Raw genomic sequence first — 20,048 nt, forward strand, 5'->3', positions numbered from 1 at the left:
TATGTCAAAATGTATGTATGTGTATTTGTCTTTTGATTTGATTTTTTTTTTTTTTTTTTTTTTGCGACAGAGTCTTGCTCTGTTGCCAGGTTGGAGTGCAGTGGCTCGATCCTGGCTCACTGCAACTTCCATTTTCTGATTTCAAGCAATTCTCCTGCCTCAGCCTCCTGAGTAGCTGGGACTACAGGCGTGCACCACCACTCCCAGCTAATTTTTTGTATTTTTAGTAGTGACGGGGTTTCACCATGTTGGCCAGGATGGTCTTGATCTCTTGACCTTGTGATCCACCCGCCTCGGCCTCCCAAAGTGCTGGGATTACCTCCTAAAGTGCTGGGATTACAGGCGTGAGCCACAGCGCCTGGCCGATTTGATCATTTTTGACACTCTTTTGCATTGACATTATTTTAACCAAAGTACACTGTTTAATGAAAGGACATCCTTGATTGTTCATGCTACTGGGGGAAAAAGAATTTAAGTAGAAATCAGCCTAATATTTATGGCTTATTTTGAGTGAAGACCTTGGCCCTTAAGGCAAGGAAATTTAATGTGGAGAAAAGAGCTAATCTAATTGGAGAAGGAACCTTTGTTACAGGTATGGTAGTATGGTTCTTTGAGTGGCAAGATTTGTTTGGCAAATTGGTTAGGAGAGATCTGTATGTCTGCCCTCTCTCTGATACGGCCTGGGATCACTGTGATGAATGAATGAAAAACCTGTCTCAGGGCCTGACTCAGGTAATTCCCTTAAAGTCCTGCTAAGGTCATAAGTGAATAATCAGTAATTGAACAGAACCTCTGCAATAGAGAAGCAGCCAGAGAATTATTTTTGGAAATTTGTATTTACAGATTTTATTTTATGCAATATGCATAAAAGTAAATTTGTTACATTATGTTCTAATTTACTCCTTACCTGTTCTAATTTGCTTGTTTGACAGTAAATGCCCTCGTAAACCATTTTTTTTAACTTTTTCTAAATTTATGGTGCTTATTTTGCTCATTAAAGACTTGCCAATTATCTTTTTCAACTATTTGTTATACATACTGAATCTAGAGTTGTAATTAAGCTACTTTCATTACAGGTTAAGTCAAATTATAGCAAATGCTACTATAAAAATTTACCACCCAAAAATACATCTCAAGCCCTAACTGATGTTTTCAAATTCTATTATTAATAATATGCAGCATTGTATTTGCAGAGCTTGGCTGTTACCTGTGATGCTTGAAAATAATTAGGCGCTCAGCTAAGATGCAGATAAACTGACTAATTTTGAGACTTGTGTACAAATTGATGGTTGACTGTAAGCATGCAGAGACCTTAGCTTAGCAGTACCTTTATTGAAATCACTCAGACATCAAGTTTGTAAATGTGGGCAATAATCATAGGTCGTAGGGTGGCATCCAGGGTTTAGCTGAATACTGTTTTGACTGGTTCAGTCTGAGGTCTAAAAGCCCCAGATTTAAAATAGTATTTAGGGTTTGAAGCAGTCAAGTATTAGTTAAGGTTTGTAACAAAGTTTCTGGGCAAACTTCTACTAGAAATGTAAAAGTATATGTCAATCAGCTTTTTAAAAAAGTAATAATTGAAAAATATTAATACAACTAGAACTAAAGAAAAGGTCTGTTCTTTCTAATAGGAAAACACATCTGGAGAGGTGCTGGCAAATAGCAGAACAGTTAGGACCATTTTATGGTCAACTGAAGTGAAAGTGACGGAGAGTTGAGGGGAACACAGATGGTTTGACTTGAGTCAGACAAATAAACGCCGTGATGAACTACCTGTGATTCCCAGCCTGGGGTTACTGCCAGAGTTTTAGGAGTCCAAAAACATCTACAGAAAGCATGTATTTTCACATAGTGCTGCACAGGCTAACTGATTACAAGTTTATTTGGTTTTGCTTGGATTTATATCCATTTAGTTTGTGGACACTATTTATGTCATGTTAATCAAACATTTTGATATGATTTGATTAATAAAACACTGAAAAAATAGTAAAACCAACCTTGTTTAACCTTACACTACTATACTGAGCTATGATTGACATACATTAAAACCACCTCTTACTAAATGCTTCTTTTAATCAAAAATCTGAAAACTTGTGTCCACTGGAGGAAAAGAGACATACCCCTTGATGTAAACTGAATATTCTTGAGACTTGGAGGCCTTCAGAACTACCCGAAGACAAATTGAAGTGCTGCCTACTTTAGAGAATTGATGGACTAATTTGATTTGGGACTCAGCAGATTTCTGTATTATCAGTCATATATACAGGTGACAAGACCACGTAGTTTATATCCTTCTTTTAGATTCTATAATTGTGTTCCAGTGAAATTGATTTGCCAAATGAGACATTTAATTTTTTGTGCTTTTCTCTGTCATGTTTCTGATTGGTCATAAGAATCTCACAGAAGTAAGGAATATGGCCATTCTGAACATAACAAGCACATTTATAATTTATAGAAAAATATTTGAAGGACTTTTTAATGGACCAAGTCATGAAAAGTAGTAGTATTTCTTTAAATATTATTAAATAATATGTTAATGTTCTTTCTTCCAACGTATTACTCTCATTCTTAATTTTATGATTTCTGTTGTACCTCCCCAGCTGAAGTCTCTTTTTTCCCTGCATGTTTAGTTTTCACTCATTCTTAAGCACAGCTCAATTGTCACCTCATGAAGCTTTCCGTAACCTTCATAGCTTCATTAATGTACTCTTCTCAGTGTGTAAAACACTTGCCGTATGAAACACTGTTTATTTTGGCTTGCATATTTACTATTTAATGGGCCATTTCTGTCACTAAATCTTTTTCTCATGGCACCTGGGATAGTGTTGTGTTCTTTGTGAAATCAGTTGAGTGATTTAACTCAGTAGAGTAGAGGCTGATTAAATAAATCTGGTTAATGCCAACAAAATTTTGGTCCCCTAATTTTTTTTTGCTCTGATTACCTGTAAATTATCCTTGGGCTTCATATTTGGCAACTTTTGAAGAGAACAAGGCTGTAAAAGTAGTTCATGTACTTTATGTTCTGAATTGGAATTAAGTATTGTTGCTTGGGTAGGATTTACATTTCTGGCATTTCTTATGCAACAAATGATGTAGTAACTGGAAATCCAAGTTCACGGCGCTGGTAGATTCCATGTCTTCTGAGGACCCATGGCTTCATAGATGACACCTTCTCCCTATATCCTCATGTAGCAAAAAGGGCTAGGCAGCTCTCTGGCCTTTTTTTTGTAAGGCCAGTAACTCCAGAACCTACATGACCTCATCACCTTCCAAAGGCGCTCTCTCTCATTACTATCACATTGTGGGGTTAGGTTTCAACACAGGAAATTGTGGGGGACAATAGTATAGTATTTCAAGATTACCTAAAATCTTTTCTCCAAACTCATTCACTTTTAGCACAGTATTTTCATTTGATATTTTGGTTTCTGGAGTTATTACTAATTTTCTTGATCTGATGTTATAATTTTTTAAAAACTGAGGACATTGTATATGAAATGAGACTGACATTAGGAAGCTGACTCAGAAATGGAGATTAAAAAAAAGAGAGATGAGAGATTGAGATCTGCAGTGTCAAATTGACAATAGCCAGGAGTAAGGAGAAGTTTAGAGACTACATCATCAGTGATTATTAATGATTATTTATTGTTATTTATAAATACTATATTTTATGTATCATACTGTTTTAAAAATTATTTGTGTGCCATTTCTTGAAAGAAAAATGTCTAAGCTTGGGAAAAATGTTTATTGAAAAATGCAGTTTGTACATCTGAGGAGTGTTCTTGCCTAGTAGGTGCATACATTTCTTCCTCTTCCTGTTCCACCCTCTTCCTGCTCCACATGGCCTTACCCTAGGTTATGTGGCATCACATGGTATTTAGGGTAAGACTGATACACAAAATCAGAGAAAGATAACCTTCTTGGTAGAAGTGTAGTACAATGTAGATAGCTTTTCTATGTCTAATTCTTGTTTTCTTCCTACTTTTGCAAAAGGTTAATTTCAAGTATCTTTATATAATAGTGCTTCAGTAACAGGGTTGGAAGGAAAGTGACATGTCCCTGGAGTGTTTTCTTGAAATCTAATAGATTATTGGAGTTTTTGTCATGCATTTGTATATATATGCAATGAATTAGAGAGGAATTTTTAAGCTATAAATAAAAAAGCATTGTGTGCCTCATAGATGCGAGTAAGAAGTGTGGAATATTTTCTCACTGCTTTGAGATTTTATAAATTAGACTACTGTACACCACTACATAAACCAACATAGGAAGCCTTTTTTAAAGGGAATTGTTAGAAAAATTTAAACAGTTGGATGATTTGGAGAAAGGGGTATGACAAATGATCAAATGAATGAAAATTAGTGAGGTTACTTTTTCTGCTTGATAAAGCAGTGATTTTTTAAAAAAGGTAAAAATTATGAGAATGAAGAAGGTAGTAGTTGGCATTATCTTTCTTTAACAGGTTTGTTCATGATCATAAAACTGATTTATTTAAAGACATGTCTTTTTATAACTATATTTTATACTATTGTATCTGGAAACAAATGTTGAATTTCACTTGTCGTGTGGAAAAAGTCAACTAGTTTTATCCTTTGGTTGAGAGTAAATCAACCAGTTTCATTTATTGTCTAATACTGGCAATGATCACAGCCTCATGTATCAAAACTAACAAACAGAATAAAATTCTCCAAATTATATCCAAATTTTAAGAGACTTTCTAATTATATAAAATAAAATTTTTTTGGCAGTCATTATTTTTAAACTCAAATTTTTTTAAACTTCTAATTTAGAACATCTTAATAAACAGTCATTTTCCTCTTTTATAACTGGGTAAAAATTGAGTCTATTGTTTTCCCAGAAACACTATTATTATACAAATTAAGTTGTTACCTCGTTCATTAGAACTTGCTTATTTTTTTTTTTTTTTGGATTTCTAATTAAGAAAACATTAGGCTTGTAACATTGTCAAATCTTAGTTGTCTTTTCTCCACATTTTTTGAGGTCAGTTACTAATAGGCCAACGGTTGATAAAACCATGCAGGAAATGACATGTATTTTATTATGATGCCACATGTGAATATGCTGTAATTAAAATTTTTACCAATGTACCATTTTATAATTATGAAATGGAATGAATTTTAGAAATAGAAAAGGTGGTTTTTTGTGTGTGTGCATAGCTCCAAACTGGTTTTTGTTTTTATTTCAAATTTTCATAAAAACTATATTGTCTCCATATCTTCTGTTTTATACACTTTTGTTGAGTAATTTGTGTATGCTTGGCTGTATTCTCAGAGGCTATTTCTGTTTACTGTCATAACAGCTCAGAAAAAGTGAAAATTCAGTCAGACTAGTTATTTGATAATATGTATGAAGTCATATCAGAACATGAAACATTTACCTTTTAATTTAAAAAGCGAACCCTAAATTTTAATCAGATGTATGCAGAGATACATAGAATATATGACTTAATGTAAAACTTTGATTAACTTGATGCTGCAAAATTGTTTCTAGGGACTTTAACCTCTACTTGAAAAAATGAAATATCAAGAAAAATTATTAACTTAAAAATAATAATTTAATAAGTAAATAAGTTATTATGGTCTTCAATCAGTCCTGTGAGAATCATGGTTGAGAATTAGAAAATTTAGACCAGTGGCCAGGTGCGGTGACTCACGCCTGTAATCCCAGCACTTTGGGAGGCCGAGGCGGGCGGATCACGAGGTCAAGAGATCAAGACCATCCTAGCCAACATGGTGAAACCCCGTCTCTACTAAAAATACAAAAAATTAGCTGGGCGTGGTGTTGCGTGCCTGTAGTCCCAGCTACTTGGGAGGCTGAGGCAGGAGAATTTCTTGAAACTGGGAAATGGAAGTTGCAGTGAGCCGGGATTGTGCCACTGCCACTCCATCCTGGCAATAGAGCAAGAGTCCGTCTCAAAAAAAGAAAAAATATTAATTTAGACCAGTGACATCAACACTATTTTAAAAAATCAGTATTTTTTTCTGCATATTTTTTATGTATCTGGCTCATGTTATTTAGCAGTTATTATTGCACTCTTCTTTTCACTTTTGAAACTATGCTGTTTTATTTTTCTGAGACATCTGATTTACTAAGGGGGAAAATGGAAATGCAGTACAGAGCCCCAAGGTATGACGGCTCTAAAGATACATGAGTTTCCATTTCTGTTTTAAGTTAACCATCCCTCCCTATCTTACATATCTGTTCCTTTGTTGCACCCTTTGGTTTAACATTGTTCTCCTCCCCAATTTCCTCTTCTCCTCATTGTAAACTCATGGCAGGGTCTGCTTGGTGAGCTCATTCTCTTACAACAACAAATTCAAGAGCATGAAGAGGAAGCACGCAGAACCGCTGGCCAATATAGCACGAGCTATGCCCAACAGAAGCGCAAGGTGATGGTTGGTTTAAGGGGGCTACCAATATGTTCACACTAATCAGCCATTTCTGCCAAGATCATGTCGCCTTAATCCATTCATGGACTCTAATTATAAGAAATTATTTTTGACAAAGTAAAAATAGAAAAGATACATCTTATGTAAGTTTTCTGAAGTGGATAGTGGAGGAAAAGCCAAAAGTAACAACCTAACCATAGGAATTTTGGTTTCTGAAGATTAGGTTGTCTGTGGGGGCCTCTGTGTTTATATTTACAAGAAAATTAGGACTTGCTGTTTATGTGGTCCAGTTGTTGAGTCACCTTAAGTGTGTAGGCATCTTACCTATCTACTTCTTCCCCAAGTTTTTATTTCTAAAATGCAAAGGATTGCTGTAAATGACCAGTTTACACTAAAGAAAAACATTTATTTATTTGTTTTAGCTAAAGTATATCAACAGGGAGCATTCATATTCTTATAGAAGAAAATTATTTTGACTTTTGTGCAAAAGCATGTAGTTCTTACATACTTGATAAACTCGTTGAATACATTTTTCACATTAATCAATAAAGTGAGCACAAATAAGTCCTCACCTTGAACTGCTGAGGGATTCAACACTGGAAATTTGATATAATTCTGGTTACTAAAGAACAAGTTCTAATAAAAGCCTAAGTCTACACCAATATGTAGATATTAGCGCAGTCATCAGGTTCTTAAAAATATGATTTTGATGGTTAGGTAATCCCAGTGTAGATCCCAAAGTTCATGTTTGGAAGAGGCTTTTAGGTTAAAGTGAAATAAGTGTTATGAATTTAAAATTATGCTCTGAGATCTTGAAATCAGTTAATTATGTTACGTATTATTAGATCAGAAAAGTTTTGAAGTTATATAAACCTTAGGAAAAAATATTAAGTCATATAATTCTTGTAGATTCTGATTTTTAAATCAACCAATATTTAATGATTTGGTGCAGTAATTCTGCTGGCTAACCTTATCTGATTTAGTGGTGGTTAATACTTTAGAGTACTTACCATAGTTTCATTTATTTTTTCAGCATCACTTCCTGGCTTTTCTCAATTCCATGGCTGTGGAATCAATACCTATATATTATTTAGCATCGGTGAGCAAAAGTATAGTTAGAAAAAGAAAAGAAGTTAGTTTCCTCCATGGTTAAATTAAAGTAGATGTGTTAAGTCAAGGAGGACTTATTTTAAATGGTACTTTAACAATCCCTGTTCTGTATACTGTGAGTATTTCATTTAAATAGCCTAACAAATTGATGCTTAGGCTGAGCCATCCATACATTAGTTTTGTTACAGAAAGAAGGGAGAGGAGCAAGTATGTTGCGATATATTACTTAGAAATAAGAATGTGGCTGTAGTTACACATTGTTCTTAAATTTTTTTCCTAGGACAGCTTGAAATGAGTCCCATATACCTGGTATTTAACATTCTAAGATATGACTTAAGATTAATGATGAGCATTTGAATCTGACAGTTCAGGAGAGATCTGTAATGAATACTGATTCATTTTCTGCATTACTGAAAGCTAATGTTCATTTTAAACCTACTTTACTAGTCTTTATTTGGGCTTGGAGATGTTATTCCCATTTTTGATATTTACTGGATTATCCATTTAACCCTTTTATACCTCTCTTTCCGCATTTGTAAATTAGAGACTGGTAAGACTCAACCTTAGCAGAGTACCAAACAGGGCTTGTTCCTGCCCGCCCTGTAATTGCCTTGAGGGAAAGCAAATGGGGCTTTAAAAGTAATGTGTGCTCTTTTGTAATGAAGTCATCCCTCTTACTATCGCAAAAGACTGTTACCTTACTTTATCCTCCACTCCTTTCCCCCTGGAGTTACTACAGAGATGACTTTTCAGTTCTTCACTGCTGTAATGATCAAAATCCTAATTCATGAGATTTTTATCATTCCAGGCAAGTGAAGTTTACCAGATGCACAAAACCGTAAGACTTTTTGTTGCTTTTTGATTGCTGTTTCTTCTTTATCTTCTTGAAATTCTGAGTAGAGCATCATTTTTGATAGCAGTAGCAACTAATAAATTTTCCCCTGTATCTTCTGAGCAAAAGAGCTCAAGCAGAGACATAAGATTAAAACTACATTGGTAGTTTAGCCTCCTGTGGATATGTTCATATACATAGAAATTTTTACAATGGCCTTTTTATATATGTATTTCAGAATGGCCTCAATGGCTTTAATAGGGAGAAATACTTGAAATTTTTATATTAGGCTTGGTTTTGTGAGGAGCTAGTAAAGGTTTTTCTCTTTCAGCTTTAGCTTGTTTCTGCGGAGGATTCCGCTCTTTCTCCGTCAGTTTCATAGCCCTGGAATTGTAGAAAAGCTCTGGTTTCAAGACCATTGATAACCATTTCTGTCAGGGTGAGTTTTAAATTTATTTCATAATGCAAACAATATAGTGAACAACAGGACATGAACTTGTTCTTGTTGTAAGCGGATGAACTTTATCAGTAAAGCACATCAGAATAAAATATACCCCAATTGCTAGTTAAGACCTAGAGTGACAGATTGAAAATAGCTTGTGTTATTCTCTTAAGAAAATACATAAAAATTATCTCATCAATCTTTAATGTTTGTTTTATAAGCCTAAAGGTTTTTATCTTGTTTCCTAGGAAATATTAGTTCTAATTTTTTACTCTACCACCAGCTGTCTTTTAATATAACATCAAGATTAATTGTGATGTTCCATTAAACTAAGGAGAGGGAATATGCTGATAAACCATGCATGAGTTATTCTTCATTGTACCAGAAAGGCAAATGATACATTTAAATACTCCTAAAAATCCAAATTTATAAAAATCTTAACAGTTGTGATCATTAAGTACTACTAATCTAGCACAGAAATTAGTTTGTAATATTCTACTAACCTTATATTAAGTTTTTTTTTTTTTTTTCTGGGAGACTGAGTTTCGCTCTTGTTGCCCAGGCTGGACTGCAGTGGCATAATCTCGGCTCACTGAAACCTCCGCCTCCCTGGTTGAAGCGATTCTCTTGCCTCAGCCTCCCAAGTAGCTGGGATTACAGGCATGCACCACCATGCCTGGCTAATTTTGTATTTTTATTAGACATAGGGTTTCTCCATGTTGGTCAGGCTGGTCTCAAACTCCTGACCTCAGTTGATCTGCCTGCCACAGCCTTCCAAAGTACTGGGATTACAGTCATGAGCCACCTCACCCGGCCCATTTTAACTTTTAATGTGATCTTTTTATTTTACCAAATTAAATTAACCTTATAGCCCTTGGCTTATAATAAACATTCTAACTTTTTTGTCTAATTGTGTTAGTTTTTAAGTTATTGCCCCAGATGTCAAGTAATGTCGGATTTTCTATAATAATTTAGGATATATTGCATGAAGTCAGTTAGTATTTACAATTAAAACTAAAACAATTTATACTAATACCATTTATACATTTCAGACTAATTTAGCTACAGTTGGATAAATATTTAAAGGAACAGAGTAAATCAAAGTACCTTTTAAAATGAATTGGAAATTAAATCCACGTAACAATATTTTATGACCAAACTGTTACAATGTGATAGCATGCCAAATGATCATAATGTGAAATTATTTATTTCTTCATTGGTTTTCAAGATTCTGTTCCATGGTTTGTGGGCTCCTCTCCAACTTGCTTAGGAGACTGTTAATAATTCTTGTCAGTCCTGCATAAACACACACAGTCAAAATGAAAAAAGCTTCTATCAGCGTATCTGTGTTTGCTGTACAGGAATGAGAAAACAACTGAAGTTTGCATTATCTTTTTTCTAATTACCAGATCATTTTTGGAGATAATTAGGCATAACCTTTTAAGAAAAAAAAAAGAGTGTACCTTTTGTTTCTAGCAAAGATTGTCATCTATATTAATGAAATTAAAATTTGGGGAAAATTTTGAATAAGTATTTAGAAATAGGAATTAAAATAACTTTATGGACAAGACTTATTAATGTCTACTTCAATAAGCAAATTATTTAAAATTTTTTCATGTATATTTGCTTCCCTGATGTATTGTGATTGCTTAAATATCCAATGACTGAAGACCAACAGGGATTTAAATGAAGAGAAGTATGGATTTCACTTTTTTCTCCTGTGAAATAAGTTCCTATTTACAAGTTTTGATTTTTAGAAATTAGACAGTTATTGTTTTTAAAGGCTGGGAATGACAACTAAAGACTGGGGATGACAACTAAAGGCTGGGGATGACAACTTGTGCCTCTTACCAAGAAGTCAAAGCATGATTATGTGAATTTATCATAAATTACATCATTTTTATTCTATTTGATTATTATATTTTGTATTTATAGTTGTATTGTGACTACTTTAAAACTTATGACGTAAAATTGTTTTTTAATATTTTATAATTATTATCGTTAATAACAATTTGAAGTAGTTTACACAATACCTGTGGGTTTTATTTTTGTTTTATATTCAAATTAATTTTAGGTGCTTTACTTGGCTTCATTGCTATCGATGCAGTCTCTGTATTATGAGTTAGCAGATCATTCCTTGGAATTGAATTTAAAAGCAAACATTTGGCTCCACTTAAGTTTCTGAAAATGCAGCTTTTTCTTTGCATTTATTATATATTCCGCTATTTATGGTACAGAAATGGATACAATACAGAAATACTTCCTTAAAAGATACACTATGACCAATGTGCTTTTTAAATAGCTATAAATAGTAATATGTATTTGACTTCTCAAAACAAATTTCTGGAGGGTTATCAATGCTGTGTTTCCCCCAAATACATGAGTCCCTACACTTGTTTTATTAGTACAAAACAACTTCTGAAGAATTTAGTAACCATATGTGTTGACCTCTTATTTTTCTAATTAGTCTTTCATGAGAAATGACTAGAATGGCAACAGGAAATGATTGCCTTTTACAGTTTTTATTTCTTAATATAAAATTTTGGTGAACTATTTTTATTCATGAATACAGGTATTTTTTCTTAAATCACTTGATTTAAAATTACTTTGATTAAAGGTACATGTAAAGTCCGTTGTTTTTAACTCTCAATACTTACAAAAAAATTTAACTTGCGTACATTCTGCATAAACCTAATTCTGTTCAACTAAACTTATTTTAAACGTTTAGGTGTCAGACAAAGAGAAAATTGACCAACTTCAAGAAGAACTTCTGCACACTCAGGTAATTGTGATGACTAGGAAAAACTACAGACCTTTAAAAATTATTTTCTAATGTAACTTTGGTGATAGGGACATTTATTTTTTCAACAGAGCAAAATTTCGAATGTTTAATGATAGAACTTTATTATCAATGGATGCAAAAGCTAATTGAGAAATAAGGAATAGTGACAGAACTAGATAAGTATGGAGTTAACTCATTTATGTGTAAAAACCCATTTTGAGTGAATCTTATACTTCTAATTTTAAAGAAAAACTAGTACAAACGGGAAAAAGTGGTTTGTTCTTATATAAACTTATGCTTGCATTTTTATATCAATAAGCTAATACAGATAAAGAAATTTGAATTGAGTCTACCACGTCATTCTAGTGCACTCGGGAACCTTCCTTTGCTTCGAAAGTCTGCAAGCAGTCAGACAATGCTTTTCTAAAGCTCTTTCTGGCACTACTTAGAAAAGCTGTTTTCTTATAGTTGGTGATAAAGTTATTGTTTTAAGGACCTATTTTGTGCAATGTAATGAGTAGGTAGCATTCTAGTATAAAATTACCCTATCATTCAGTCATCAGTTTTTCTATATAGGTAACAATAACATTAAATAATTAACTTATTTTTTAAAGTTAAAAGAATTACTATCAGCTGGGCATGATGGCTCATGCCTATAATCCCAGCACTTTGGGAGGCTGAGGCAGGAGGATCGCTTGAGACCAGGACTTTGAGACCCTTGGGCAACGCAGAGCAACCCCGTATCTACAAAGATTTTTTAAAAAATTAGCCGAGTGTGGTAGTTCATGCCTGCAGTCCCAGGAGCTTGGAAGGCTAAGGTGGGAGGATCATTTGTACCTGCTGAGGTCAAGGCTGCTGTGAGCCTTGATTGCTCCCTGGGCAACAGAGCAAGACCCTGCCTGGGGAACAGTAAAAAGGTAGAAAGAAAAAGAGTTAATCTTGGATCTCTTTTTTGTGAAAAAGTAAAACAACTACAGGTTGAGTAACTTTTATCTGAAATGCTTGGGGCCAGAGTGTTCTGGATTTCAGATTTTTGAATTAGGGATAATCATTGTATATTTTGAGTCACAGGTTTCTTTGGTATCTATTTATTGAATCTGATACCTCATTATACACTAGACTCAACTGTGTTCTGAGTGGCACTGTATCTATGTTTTTAAGGCTTCCTAGCCAGGTGATTCCAATCTGCAACCAGGGGCACAAAGTATGGTCTCTGGAGCAGTAGCACCCTTACCTTTTGGAGCTTGTTAGAAATGTACATTCTTGTGCATTCCCATAACTAACTGAAGAATCAGAAACTCTGGGAGTGAAACCCAGCAAACTGTTTTTAAAGCCCTCAAGGTAATTCTGATGCATTCTAAAGTTTGAGAATTATTGTTCCTGCGCTTTGAGAGACAGCCCAATAGCACATTTCTTCAGGATGGTTACAAAAGGGCATCTGTACCAAAGAATGTTTCCATCCCCAGAAAATGTAGACCCTAAAACTGATTTTGTATTTACAAAGAAATGAGCCAGTAGAAATTCTACCCTTTTATATGTCCCCTGATATAAACCCTTCAATTTGTGCAATTTTACCTGTCAGCCACGAGGTGTTAATATACTATATAATGGAGAATTCATTGGGTTATATACATCAATGATGTCCAATAGAAATATGCAAGCCACCTATGTAATTTTTAATTGTTACATTAAAAAGAGTAAAAAGAAATATGGAATTAATAAGATATTTAACCCAGTCTATCCCAGATAGTATCATTTCAACATGTTAATCATTATAAAAAACATTAATGAGATATTTTACCCTTACAGCACAATCTCACTTTAGACTAGCCACATTTCAAGTGCTTGATAAGTGCATGTGGCCAGTAGCTACCATATTAAGCAACACAAATCTAATCCTTAGCTACTACCAGAATTTTCTTATGTATACTATTACTAAATATAAATAAATAAGTTTATGTAAAAATACATTTATAATAGAGTCTAGCCAATACTTCTACCTGTCTCATACTATGTATTCTTCAATTACATATGCATTCTTTTAATTTGGCTTGAGTTGGACTTTCTGTAAGGATAGAACCATGATTTCCTGTTACTTACTTCGTTCTTGAAAGATTCCAATAACCTTAATAAAATTATAAGGAATATTTTCTATTATAAAAGACATGATATTATAAGTTGAACATAAACATTCCACTGGTTGTAGAAAGGGGCAATTTTTTATAGTTTTCTCTACATTGTTCATGTTTAGAGAAGAAATAAAAGCTAGGAAAACAAATTAGAAAGGATTAGATTTATTTGAGAAAGAAAAGGTGTAGCCAAGCAACTACTTTGACAAAAAAAGAAAAAGAAAAAGAAAAAAAAAAAAATGTTTAGACATATTAATCTTATTTAAAAATCTGTTTTTGTATCAATATTTTAAATATTAATTTATTATCTCTGGACATGGAAATAAAACATAGAAGAGTTTGAGCCTCTGACAGACCTCCCTTCAAAACCCTGTTCCTCTTCTAGGTGGCCTTAGACAGGCTGTCAGGTATTCCTCACTGTATATTCTTGTCTGAAATTCTTGCTTTATGGGGTTTTTGCGAAGGCTAAGGGAGGTAATGTGTTTACAACACTTAGTAAAGAGTCTGTCACGTAATGCATGCTCAGGTACTGCTAGCTATTATTATTTTGTAGCATCTTAATTAAAACATAAAATGGGAAGAATTTGAATTTTTGTCAAATGGCCCTGTAATGTAAAGACTTAAAATTTTGATTTAATAGGAAATATTTCTTTCTAGAATGTACTTAAGAACCGCTTCTTTAAATTCTTATATTTTAAAATAATTTTTTCCATGTGAGTAGCAAGGAATTTTCCAGATGAAATTCTTTTTTTTTTTTTTTTTTTTTTTTTTGAGACGGAGTTTCGCTCTTGTTACCCAGGCTGGAGTGCAATGGCGCGATCTCGGCTCACCGCAACCTCCGCCTCCTGGGCTCAGGCAATTCTCCTGCCTCAGCCTCCTAAGTAGCTGGGATTACAGGCACACGCCACCATGCCCAGCTAATTTTTTGCACCTTTAGTAGAGACGGGGTTTCACCATGTTGACCAGGATGGTCTCGATCTCTCGACCTCGTGATCCACCCGCCTCGGCCTCCCAAAGTGCTGAGATTACAGGCTTGAGCCACCGCGCCCGGCCCAGATGAAATTCTTAATTGTGATAGAAAATTACAATGATTTCCACTGTTTGTGTGAGATAATAGTTATTGTTTATTTTATTCTCAGTGTTTTCATAGATGCTTTTAAAATGTAATACATTTTAAATAGGAGTTATGACTTCAAGATTTTGGAACATGTTAATTCAGATTTAATACTATTTTATAACCCATCTTTTTCTTATATAGTTACACTTAATGTTTTGTTGCAGTTAAAGTATCAGAGAATCTTGGAACGATTAGAAAAGGAGAACAAAGAATTGAGAAAATTAGTTTTGCAGAAAGATGACAAAGGCATTCATCATAGAAAGCTGAAGGTATTTTAAGTTTGTCTTAACTTGTTTATTCTCAAAACTTTACCACTGTGTATAAATAGTATAAATAGTATAACAATAGTATAAAACATTGGGTGTTCATCAGTACCAGTTTTTAAGGAGCTGTACAGGATGCTGTCATCCTTTTCTTTCTAACCTAATGTCCTTAGAGAATGGAGGGTCTCTTCCTATATTAACACATTTTACAAGTTTTATTCTCCAAATATTTGTTTTATACTATGCCTATAAAATCTTTACACTTCTAAAAGTTACTTCACTTGAATCAGTTTATTTTTCTGAAATACCTAGCTTCTCTCTCTCTCTCTCTCTCTTTCTCTTTACATATATATGTATATATATCTTAACTTTTACAACGATAAAATCAGAATTGTTAATTGATGGACATGTGACTTATCATCATTGCTTTACTTGTATGCCAGTGAATGGTTAGGCCATTTTTTTCAGTTGTTTTTTTTTTTTTTAATTAACACTTTTCTTCTAAGGGGAGCTTTCTTAGGCATTGTAAAGAACTGTTGAAAAAGTGTATGCTGGTATTGTTATCATCAGCACATTTTTGAACTTATTTATCAATAAATTGAGTCTTACTGTTTCCCACCAGACTAAGCCACATGTGCTAAATTGAATTGAAACAATTCTTTTAATTTAATCTCATATAAGTAAGCAGCGTTTATATGTAGCAAAACTGCAGTAAATCATGGCATATACATTGTGTAGTCAAGGTCCAAAGATAATATAGTTCTAGCTTAACAAACATGCATTAGTAGCTTTGACTCTAAATCATGACTGCACAAAACATGACTATTTACAGGTGGCAGTTAGTAATTGAGAAAAGTCATTTCCAAGTGCTAATATATGTAGAGTTTACCTCAGAAACAGTGTTTTCTCTTATAAAATGCAATAGCAATGAACATTTTTTTGTTTATTTTTAGGTGGGATTGGGAACTGCTTGCCATTTAATTATTTCTAGGGATTCAGAAATGAAAGGAACTTTAAACCATCATTTAATGCTAAGCCTACCTTAGCATTAAAACTTATCCATAATTATTAAGTGCTTGATGGTACCTCTTTTTTTAAGGCTTATTTATTTTTTGTTCATTCATTTGTCCAATAATTACCTGAAGCTTGTTACATGCAATGCAAGGCACCATGTTAAATTCTGACTCTACAACAAGAAACGGTACGGGATGTTTGCCCTTGATACACTCATATTTCAGCCTGTCCAGTAGTCAGTGTATACTTAACCAGTCTTACTGGTTTAATAGTCTTCTTAGCTTATTCTGTATTCAGGTGCTTGCTTGCATGTGCTGTCTGTCCTCTCTCCTCTCTCTCTCTCATGCATGCCTCACACTTGGCAAAGAATAATTTCATTGTCAGTTGGTTACCTGACCACCTTATTTTGCCTTTTTGGTGTTAATGGTCTTTCCTTGCATTCAGTATTAGCTCATCAGCATTAAGTAGTCATTTCCATCTTATTTAATTAGAATGTTAGGAAATCCTGAATTAATTAATTAACTTTATCAAATCATTATATCTAAATAAACTGAATAAGAAATGGACTTTTAATCCGTACTATTTAGCTTTTACTAGGAAGATATATTTATGTAATTTAAGAATACAATGATTATGGAAAAACAATTTGAATTTTATCATTTTTTTCTCCTGACACATCCATTATATTTTTTCTTTAATACTTTCACTGTTTTATATTATTATAATTTTTTAAAATTTTTACAGAAATCTTTGATTGACATGTATTCTGAAGTTCTTGATGTTCTCTCTGATTACGATGCCAGTTATAATACACAAGATCATCTGCCACGGGTACGTGAAAAATTGATAGACAGTGAACTTGCCAGTTAGCAAAACAACAGCAGTTTAGCTTCTTAAAAATTAGGTGTAAATATACACTTATATATGTTCTAGATGGAGGCATTTATATTTTATATATATAATCTTACATGTTCCAAGTGATGTCTTAAATGGTATTATTTGACTGTTTTAGTTAATTATAAATATAAGTACTTTATGAGTCATTTATGTGTGATGAAGAAAGATTTTTGGTGTTACATATTCATAATATTTGTAATATTTAAATACTGAACAGTGGATTAAATTAGCCATATGAGTGATATTTAACCCAATAGGAATGAAAATGTGTTTGTAAAGGGTAAACTAGCTATAGGAAAGATTTATGGAAAGTTAATAACCTGGTTTAAGAAATAGTGGTTTAAATTAGTACAAGTTTTTAAAACAAAAATCAGGATATAAATAATTGGTCCAATTATTGTTCTGCTGTTTATATTTTCAGGGTGCATATATGTATCAGTCAGCTTTTTTTTTTTTTTTTTTTTTTTTTTTTTGCAGATTTTAAAACATTTCTTCACGTGTAGAAATTTTTAAAGACTAAAAAATTCAGCAGCATTTCAAATAGGTTTACATTTTAATCTGGTATCAGAAATATATGAATAAATCTCCTTTGTTTTGTGGTAAGGTTGTTGTGGTAGGAGATCAGAGTGCTGGAAAAACGAGTGTGTTGGAAATGATTGCCCAAGCACGAATATTCCCAAGAGGCTCTGGGGAGATGATGACACGTTCTCCAGTGAAGGTAAGAATGTAGGCCATCCCAGTGAAGTTCCTTAGGAAAGTACCTGCTGAAATGAAGACTTTAAACAAAGAGTGGATACATAGTGTTTGGGAACATCCCCAATGTGGAAATCAGTAGGAGCCACAGCCAGGAGGCCAGTGTGGCAGGAGCTGAGCGAGGGAGAGTGAGAGGAAAGGGGGTAGAGACTGGGTCGGGAGGCCAGGTTTGGGATCTCATTCTCAGTAAGGTAGGAGAGAAGTTAAGAAAATGAGAATGTTGGAAGTGGAATCAATGAATATGGATACTTTTCCAGTTTTATTGCAACAAAAGAGCAGAGAAATGAGGCAGTAGCAGTTGAATAATGTTGGATTAAGGAAAGGTTTTCCTTTTCCTGTTTAGAAAAAAAAGTACAGCTCACCACCAGTGCTCATTTAATTTTACATAAACATACTCTTTGAACCTGAAGCAAATCTAATTTTCAGTGTGAAAATAAAATACAAAAACCGTTCTTGGAGTTATTTCTAAATAGTGCTAATGTCAGAATGATCTGAATCATCAGAGTCGTCTTTTTTAAAAGTCAGATTCGTCAACGGAATCTTCGGCTAACAACTTTTTAAGAACGACGTAAGCATCACACATAGGAATTCTATGTTTTCTAGGATTTGACATTTTCAGCTATTGATAATTACTATATTTTGTAAATATAAATACCACTACTAAAAACAGAATGCTTTATTTAAATAGAATGATCTTTTGTTTCCAAAGTCAGTATACTAGAGCCGCATGAAAATAATCACAAAAGCCAGATATTTTATGGCAGAGTTATCTTGGGGCAAACACTGTAGCTGCAAGCGTTGCTGGCAAGCATTCTCAGAGCCAGCAAGAAAAGGGTTAAAGATATTTATATGCTGATTATAATGATCTAGTAAAGGGGGGAAATGATGCAAAACAGAGGGAAATTTGCAAGAGCAAAGTTACTGAAGTGAAGGAGATTCAGACTTGGTATACTAGTTTATATTTAGGAGCACTGACAATTTCTCCGTGGTCACTGGAAGAAGGTATATGACTGCAGAGTCTTTCATTGAGCAGATATTTACTGAATGCTTAATATGTACCAGCAGTGTTCTGGGCAATATGTTGGTAAACAGCAACAACAAAGAAGATCCTTGCCTTAATGGAGGATATGTTCTAATAGAGGGAGACAGTAAACAATAAATGTAATAAATAGCTAAATGTATAGCATGTTAGAAGGCAGTAAGTGTTGTACAAAAAGAAAAAGTGGAACCAGGCAAGGAAAATGGGGGTGCCAGGGTATTCATAGGTTGCATTTTTAAGGTGGCATTTGAACCAAGATTTGCAGAAAGGGAATAGTCATCTGGATGCCCTGTGTTCAGCAAGGAGAATAGCTGACGCAAAGCCTCTGAGGTGGCTGTGTGGCTGTCGTGTGCAAGGAATAGCAGAGTTTCTGCACAGCAAAAAAGTGAAGTCTTTTAAGAGATTGTGGTGATTCTAGGAGTGAATCAGTGGAGAAAGTCAAGTGATATTAGGATTACTGGATTGGACTGAAGTCCCTTTAAGTTCTGTGGACATAAATTTAAAATGAATCGGTATGATTGTGTTTTGTTTTTTTCATGTTCAGCTGGCGGGGGTAGGTATAGAGTAATTGGAAAATTGAAATTACCAAGAATGATGGCAAGAATAGTGGGAGAAAGACAGTGAGGCTGATACCGAAATCTTCAAGAAAAGAAATCTGCAGGATGTTGGGCAGCCTAGTGTGATTCATCCGGATTGCACCTTTGCAGGTCGAGCTATGAATTGAACCGTGTTCTTTGTTACTAGTTTATCTTTATTCTGTGGTACTGTGTGAATGTACCACACTTTATATATCCATTTTGCTATCAGTGGAAATTTGGGGTACATCTAACCTAGAGAAAAAAACAAAATGAACCTCAGACCACACCTCATATCATGTTAAATAATCAGTTGTAAAAACACGGGAAACCTACCTTTTACATTGTTACTACACCCTAATTGTATGAGCTGTGGATGATACTTCAAGAAGGAATTAAGTTTGTTTTGGCATGCAGAGTATGAACAGGTTTCCTTAAAACAGATGGGACTGGTCTCTTTCCGGTTTGTCATTAGTCCCCTAAGTGTTTACTGGAGCTTCTCCTTGACCAACCCTGGATTCCAGTTTTTTTGTTTTCCCAGAACAGTGAAAGTGCCAAAATTCCACCTTAGTGTTTTAACCTCCTTAGCAGCTTCTTTCTGCTTGGTTTCTTAATATGTGAATGGAAATGAAATTGTGCACAGGATACAGGGCTTAGTTTGGAGGTTTGTTTTTGCAGTCCATTTTTC

General features: G+C 34.0%; 1 protein-coding gene across 9 annotated transcripts in view; it reads left to right on the top strand.

Moving 5' to 3' along the window:
- Window positions 1-20,048, top strand: part of OPA1 (OPA1 mitochondrial dynamin like GTPase) — a 98,347-nt gene that overhangs the window by 22,102 nt on the left and 56,197 nt on the right. For 5 of the 9 annotated variants that reach the window (XM_003927027.3, XM_003927026.3, XM_074404736.1 and 2 more), the window contains 5 exons: window positions 6,297-6,407; window positions 11,520-11,573; window positions 14,984-15,088; window positions 16,841-16,927; window positions 17,598-17,711. In XM_003927027.3, the coding sequence (XP_003927076.1) occupies window positions 6,297-6,407; window positions 11,520-11,573; window positions 14,984-15,088; window positions 16,841-16,927; window positions 17,598-17,711 (471 nt within the window). The remainder of the gene's footprint in view (window positions 1-6,296; window positions 6,408-11,519; window positions 11,574-14,983; window positions 15,089-16,840; window positions 16,928-17,597; window positions 17,712-20,048) is intronic. The other 4 variants (XM_003927028.3, XM_003927025.3, XM_074404739.1 and 1 more) reach the window with 1 other exon arrangement.

The sequence above is a fragment of the Saimiri boliviensis genome, chromosome 8, assembly GCF_048565385.1.
Source record: "Saimiri boliviensis isolate mSaiBol1 chromosome 8, mSaiBol1.pri, whole genome shotgun sequence".
Taxonomy (NCBI): Eukaryota; Metazoa; Chordata; class Mammalia; order Primates; family Cebidae; genus Saimiri; species Saimiri boliviensis.